Below are 7,697 nucleotides of genomic sequence, written 5' to 3' on the forward strand. Positions count from 1 at the left end.
GTTGTCTCACAATGCAGGTGTTACAATGAAGTCACAATCTAGCATCATCAGCTAGAGCCTGGCTCCAGGTAAGCATAGCTGAGCTAAAGTCCAACCGCCAACCACGCTCCTCATTGGCCTATGTCACTTTCTCCATCTGGACACAGTCCACGCAGTAGCCTGTCTTTACAGATACCCGCCAATAGGGCGTGACCAGAGAGCGCCCACTCAGAAATATCCACCATCAGGTTTTGCCCTTAACACCGTACCCCTGAGAATCTTATCTTGTTATGTAGAAATTTAAATCATCCACAAATAGAGCCAACTTTTTAAAAGGTTAAAATAATCACACTGCATAATGTAGTCAGAAGAGTCACCCCAGGCTACCTCAAGTACCACAGCCTGAGTAATGCTAAGCCTGTACCCTCCCCCAGACTGAGCCCTCAGCTTTCCACCAACACAGAGAGACAGTTATACAGAACTTTCTGGAGCTCTTAGGATGTATGCACAGGTAACAGATTGTTACACGGAGATATGCAGGTGCAAAATGTACTTAGGATGGCTTCTAGGGTCATCACTGAAGTAAACAGATGACACAAGGTTGTCATAAGTGCCAAGAAGACCCAGAGAGTCAGCTCAATTGAAGAAGGTGAGCTGAAGTGGAAGGCTGGCCATATCTCAAATTGGCACCAAAGGATGTGCCTTTATATCTCCATGCTGACCAATGATTGATGAGGAGGTTACTATACAGCTAAGAGTGATCCTCGGGGTGCTTAGGGATGGTGCACGCTCAGCTGAACCCTGCCAGCTGTTGGCACTGCTCTCAGTTCAGAGATCAGAGCCACACTGCTACAAAGAGGAGCAATGTGCAACTCTGCAGCAGCGATGGAGTTTCCTAAGCAACCTGTGGACCACTGAACGGGGTCTTCAGAGTCAGCACCATCAAACAAAAGCACTGGCTGTGACTTGACGTCACAGCAAGAACAAGAGGGAAGAGATTCACCTAGGGATGAGCAGAAGCTTCAACCACAACACAGGGCTGTTTCCTCTGTGCTTCAGACTGAAACCTTTCGCATTGGCTCCACCCCTCCTGTTTCTGTGCTCAGGGTTTGCAGAACTGCAGCAGGAGTGGTGCTGAAACCAGCTTCCTTGAGGACAGTGTGAGAACTCATCAGTCCTGCAGGAGAAGGTGAGTTGAGCGGGAAGCCACAGAGCATGTGGGATAGGGACTGGGGGACTGGGCATGGTGCACCCCAGGCACTCTGTGCATGAAGCTGAGAGGTCCCTGAAGGCTAGTGAGACTGCTTAGGATGGGGTCCATCATCTCATGATTAGCAGGGAAGGCTTGCATAATGGTCAGCTTCCACCCCTGCCATTAGAAGCTGTTGCATGAAAACCCATTGTTTTTCCTTAAAATGTCACTGCTTGAGGCAGATCTTCAGCTCTAGGAGACAGGCTGTAAATGTGCCCTAGATTCTGTCAACCCCCCAAATCAAACCTCAGCTCGCAGATGACTGTTGGAAGACCATCAACATGGACAAGATTGAAATCCTGTTGCTGACACTGTGTCTAGGTCCACCTTGTGCTTCTCAGGAAAGAGGTTGTGACCCTAAAAGTATGGGGGCTGGAAGGGAGGATAGGAGCTCGGGGAACAAGATGAGATGTGCTGAAGGACCAGTGTAGCTGTAGTTCTGACTGACCCTGTGAGCTCAGAGCTTGCAGTCCCAGGTTTCTTCTTTAATGATGCTGGGAAATGTAACAAAGGGCCTTGTACACTGAGCTATGGCTCCAGCCCTGTCTCAGTTTCCTTCCCACAAATGGATTTGCATAGCAAATGCCTTAATCCTGAGTGCTGGTCACACTTAGCACTGTAAACAGCCTTTACAGATCTTGCCCTGTCAAGTCCCAGGAGCACTGTGATGGGTTGGTGGCATTGTCCATTTCTACAGTGAAGAGAACTGTATCTCACAAGGCTTCAGGGATTCTCAAGAGTGATGCAGGCCCTGACCTATCTCTGCACCCTTCTGAAGAATCTTCTGTTTACTTCTTAGCTTCTGGTTCTCTAGGTCTTCTGGAAACCTCCTTAAAAGTTTTTTTTAATTTTTTAATTTATTATTTATTACAGTGCATACACTTTGTATCCCGGATGTGGCCCCCTCCCTTGTCTCCTCCCAATACTTCCCTCCCTCCCTCCCTTTTTCCCTTTCTCCCTCCCTTTCTCCCTTTCTTCCTCCCTCCCTCCCTTCTTCCCTCCCTCCCTCCCTCTTCTCTTCCTTTGCCCCTCCCCTAGTCCACTGATAGGTAAGATCCTCTTCTCCTCCCCTTCTGTCTGACCCTAGCCTATCAGATCTCATTTTTGAGATGAGTATTTCTGACTCTGTATCTCCAGCTTGCCTTGCCAGTATTGGGCGGGGGTGGGGGGGAGGGGGAAGCCAAGTGAGAGATGGGCAGTCTTTGCCTGGCATGCTTAGGGCAGGCTTGTCTCCAGCTTCACTTCCTGAGGGGAGGGCTGTCCTCTCCCCTCCTGTTCCTGGTGGCACATCTGATGTGATCTCCACTAGCCTTACAGAATTGGACCTGAGGTTGAGCCAGGAAGAGGTCTCAGGGGTTATGAGGCATGTGATGGAGTGAGAGGGTCTTGGCCTCCCATCTCTGAACTGGGCAGTGTGAGTACAGGTTTCTGGGGCAAGTGTTTGGACATGTTGAAACTACAGTTTCCTTACCTATAGAATTAGAAATAATTTCTCCATCCTTGAGCCTTTATGAGGAGAAAATACTCCCATGGAATGTACACTTGTATGGAAGCAGCACAAACCTTAACTTTTTACTAGAGAAAATAGCACACATTGAGTAGAGTATAGCAACTCCTGGCCATCAGGTTTTGTGCTTATTCTGGCCCACTGATTGTCGTACCCCTGATAGTTTAGAAGCTGATAGCACACATCCTACACATAGTTTTATGTGAAACTGTGTCTGCACAACGTAAGGGTCTACCTTCATCACTCTCAGGATGCCAAGAACACTGTCCATCTTTAATTGTATCAACACCCACCATCGACTCTCAGGTCTGATGCGCTTATCACAAAGCATTCATAGTCAATTTCGTTTGAATTAGGAAACAGGGCTGAGTGAGAGGATCACGGTTCATTTAATGTACTTTCTGGCAAAGAAGTTTGGGCCAGCCACTCTCCCAGGATTCCCTGATTCCAAGGAGGAGAATAGTACAGAGGATTGACTGTTCAGAAGTGGGAGCCATGGCTGATGGGAGTTGAGAGTGGCATTGTTTCTCTTGTGTGTGTGTGTGTGTTTATGTCCGCATATATCTGCATTTCCAACATGTACATAGGTGATAATTTGAGGATGTAAATATCAACATGGTTATTAGTTTTTTTAGTACAAAAAAATTCAAGCACTTCTTCATTCTTATTGATTATTTTTACACTCTGCAAGGGATCTTCAGTGAACTTGGTTTGTTTAAATACTCATGAATACACACTCCCATGCAATGTTTCATTTTGTTTTTGATATGGATAGTTGATTTTCAATGATTGCTTGTTATAAAACTATAATTCATATTTACATTATTCCAAAATTAAACCTACGGGACGGTCGGTTCAAGGAAGTCTGCCCTCAAGTCCTGCTGCCTAATTTCTTCTGTGTTCCTATCTCCCCCTTTCTTTTGTCTTCTTCTCGTCATGCTGTGTAATATATTTTTTTTTTATAGCTAGGCATAGAAGTGTGTGCTACACCCTTTCTCGGGTGAGTGATGGGTATTTTAAGCCTTGTTTTATTTAGCACACAGGTCTTGATAACAGAGAAAGTGGAGGTCATTGTCCTCTTCCTGGTCCTGAGCAGTGCTGCTGCTGTGATATCCCATGAAATGGAGTACATCCTCTGTGTGCATGTGATTTATGTCACCAGTCTTCTAGTCATGGCAAATGTGACCATTCTGTTTTTGCCTTTTGTAGCTGTGACCCCCAGGAACAAGGTTCTGCACGCTTCTCTTTCTGTCCTTTTCAGTGTGTCTTTGGGTAATCCTCAGATTTGATACTGTGTTATCCAGGGCAAATACTTCAGGGATGACCTTTCACAGACCTGTGTGGTTTAACTTTCCCATCCCTGTCTGAGAGTCTCTGCTTTTCCCACAACTGTATCAATGGAATGTGCTGCTAAATACACAGATGAGAAGCATATGTGTGTACTTACCGCTCATCTAGAGACCTGGGTCCTTTAATAAGCAGTGATCTTAGACACCAAGATCAGAGATGTTGATGGGCTTGTTTCTGTATACTTAGTAGGCAGAGTCAATAAAGGCACCTAGGTATAATGCTGATACTTATCTCTCCACCTACTCTCACTTTATTACCTGTCTATATTCTTTGTATGTGCATGTGTGTTTAATTTTTGAGAATTTCCTGAATACTGCACTTACATCATTTCCAGTACTTGGGACTGACTGCAACGTTTGCACTTTCTTTATGATATCATTATCCATTATATTTGCAAATTATTTAGGCATTTTTTTCAGTGTTACTATGCATATGCTGAACCATACATAGGCTTGCAAGGAACAGATTGCTGGATAAAGCCTAATATTTGATAAGAGTTTTTTTGTTTTGTTTTTTTCTGCAGTTTTACTGCGGAGAGTGAAAATGTCTCCTTGTCTCCTTGTTTCTTGTTCTCTCTGTTTGAGTTGGCCAGTTCTACAAATACTTAGGGAAAGTGAAGTGGAAACATCTGGGTTGTATTATAAAATATTTTTTATAATTTTATATAAATTTATATATTATATAAATTTATAATGTTATATAAATTTATATAAAATATAAATTATAAAATATATATTTGTATTATAAAATATTTTTGTCTTATAAAATATTTTTTCCCACTAATAACTTATTAGCTTGGGGACTCCATGAATAAGGACAAAGACAGAAGGGTAAACAGGCAGGAAGTTTACAGCAATCCACATCTTCTGTAGTGTCCTTACATGAATATTGGCTGGTGGGCTGTCTTGATAATGTCCTCTGCTTGAGTACAGTCACTCTGCGGAAATCCCACTAACAGAAATCCCATATTGCCATGATGTGTCATGTTTTTAATGCCGGGGGATTCTGTCTTGTTAATATTTTATTAGATTTTGGTGTTGGTAATTGAATGTAAGATTTACTTGCACTTTTCTTCCATCTTTGTCAACTTTGGCCTGTGAGGTTTCTTTAGCTCATAAGCTTGTGGAAGCTCTCCTTCTTTCCGTGGTTGTGGGCAGGAGAACAGCACTGGAATTCTCTAGTCACCTGGGCCTTGATGTAATGAATTTGTCTGAGAAGCTATGAGAAACTGTGCACTTTGACGGAGAGCGTGAGAAGTAATTTGTGGCGTCTTTCATGGTCCCTGGACTATCTCACTACATGTGTCGACTTAGGCCCATACTGGAGGGGGATATTTATATACAGGATACATTTGTGATGCAGACATCAGATTCTCTGCTTTCCCATTAGGGACCTATGATTCTGAGCCTGGTGATCTCCGAACACTTTGCTAAACATCACAGTTTATCTGCGATTGCCCCTGAGTAGCAGAACCTTTGGAAAATAATTTGCAGCTTGAGAAAGAAAGGCCAACACTGCCCTAAATACCACACAAATTTAAAGAATTTCCACACCTCCCACCACATGTCCTTGCTGTTCGAGGCTGAGGGTCTCTGCAGCAGATTGTTTGTATACATTAAGATATACTTTCCATCAGGCCAGGGGTGCCCATGATCTGAAGGCCAGACTAAGATGTTTAGCAAGACCTTGGTTTCAAAACACAAAAACACATAAGGACATACTTTAGAGCTGTCCACCATTGCATATGGCCAACGTGGCTAATACTTTCTATTGACTGTTCTCTCATAGGATAGAATGGTAATTGCTACTACCTGGATTCCTCTGAGCTGATGTCTCAAAAACAAAGTTGACTGCATTTTATGAATACATACATACATACATACATACATACTACATACATACATACACACACACACACATACACACACACACAGAGCAATAGTAGATAGTAAATTACAGATTTAAATCTGGGTAAGTGCTTTCCTCACTGAGAACGGAGAAAAGCTGCCATGGGACTAGAATCTTAAAAAGGACATAGCAGAGAGTGTTCTAGATGAGAAGGCTTCAGGAAGTCTTAAACTGCTTAGATCTGCAGAAGGGGAAGACAGAAAGATCAAAAGGGTTAGTGTGATTTACTTTTCTCTCCTTTGTCACCATAGTCAAGGCACTTGGATTCCAAAGCTTCCAGAGAAGGCCATGGCTGAGCCCAGTGACAATTCTTTGAGGATTGTTCTGGTCGGAAAAACAGGAAGTGGAAAGAGTGCCACAGCAAACACCATCCTGGGGCAAAAGACATTTGCTTCTAGAATCGCACCCCATGCTGTCACCCCATGCTGCCAGAAAGCATCACGAAAGTGGAAGGAGAGGGATCTCCTGGTTGTTGACACCCCAGGGCTCTTTGACACCAAGGTAAACCTGGACACCACCTGCATTGAAATCAGCCGGTGTGTCCTGCAGTCCTGCCCTGGGCCTCATGCCATCATTCTGGTTATTCGACTGGGCCGCTACACAGATGAAGAGCAAGAAACTGTTACTAGGATCAAGGCTATCTTCGGGGAAGCAGCCATGAAGTACATGATTGTCTTGTTCACCCGCAAAGAGGAGCTGGAGGACCAGCTCTTAGATGAATTCATTGAAGATTCAGATCCAAACCTCAAAAGCATCATAAAGGAGTGCGATGGCCGCTGCCTAGCCATCAATAACAAAGCAGAGAAGGCTGAGAGGGAGATGCAGGTGCAGGAGCTGGTGGAGCTGGTAGAATCAATGGTACAGAGCAATGGCGGGGTCTGCTTCTCCGATCCCATATACAAGGATGCAGAGAGAAGGCTGAAGAAACAAGAAGAGACCTTGAAAAAAATTTACACTGATCTATTAGAGAAGGAACGTAGAATAGTGGAGGAAGAGTATGCTCTTGGGAAATTTACTGCTCAAGAAAAAGAGGGAAAGTTAGAAGCAATTAGGGAAAAATATGACAAGAAGATAAGAAACTTACGTGAAGAAGCAGAGAAGAACATACTCAACCAGATTGTTGAAGGAATTAAGAATATTCTTCTGAAAATATGGCATTTTTTTTAAGTATTCAGGTTTTTTGTTTTTTGTTTTTGTTTTTTTCATTTGTTCTGAGCATTTCTCCATCTCACTCCCTATCATTCTCCCTGCTGGTCCTTTCCTACAGCCAACAACAAACTGAAGAGACAGCAAAGCCAGGAATTCTGTGTACCAGCATCAGGGCTCTGTCAGCTCCAAGGCTGGATCACACTCCACACTCAGCTCCCTGCGTTAGCCTGTCCTGTCTTCCCACCGCGGTGTACTGAAATGCCTCTGTACCCAGCAGCCAAAATAAACTCTGCCTCCCGTAAGCTGCTTCTGTGGGATGTTTTGTCACACTAACAGAAAAGTCAAAAGAGAGCCCTTTTTCAGTTTGTAATTCTGATTTTGTTGTTAAAGGCAATCATCTATAGTGTTAGGACAACACTGGAGTTTTCATTCTAGATTTCAGAGACAAATTCTTAACCACTACCTCACCCACCCACACCCACACCCACACCCGCCATCAATACACACTAGTGTTTCCTCTAGGGCCATGCTTTTGTTTGTAACTCTTCAGAA

The 7,697-nt window shown here is 43.8% G+C and overlaps 1 protein-coding gene across 1 annotated transcript; it reads left to right on the plus strand.

Moving 5' to 3' along the window:
• The first annotated feature begins 1,008 nt into the window (after positions 1 to 1,008).
• LOC110564427 (GTPase IMAP family member 7-like) lies at positions 1,009 to 7,447 on the plus strand. The gene is made up of 2 exons (XM_021661890.2): positions 1,009 to 1,168; positions 6,248 to 7,447. The coding sequence occupies exon 2, from the start codon at positions 6,285 to 6,287 to the stop codon at positions 7,161 to 7,163; it is 879 nt and encodes a 292-aa protein (XP_021517565.1). The 5' UTR covers positions 1,009 to 1,168; positions 6,248 to 6,284; the 3' UTR covers positions 7,164 to 7,447.
• Positions 7,448 to 7,697: the final 250 nt, after the last annotated feature.

Source organism: Meriones unguiculatus, chromosome 3, assembly GCF_030254825.1.
Source record: "Meriones unguiculatus strain TT.TT164.6M chromosome 3, Bangor_MerUng_6.1, whole genome shotgun sequence".
Lineage (NCBI taxonomy): Eukaryota > Metazoa > Chordata > Mammalia > Rodentia > Muridae > Meriones > Meriones unguiculatus.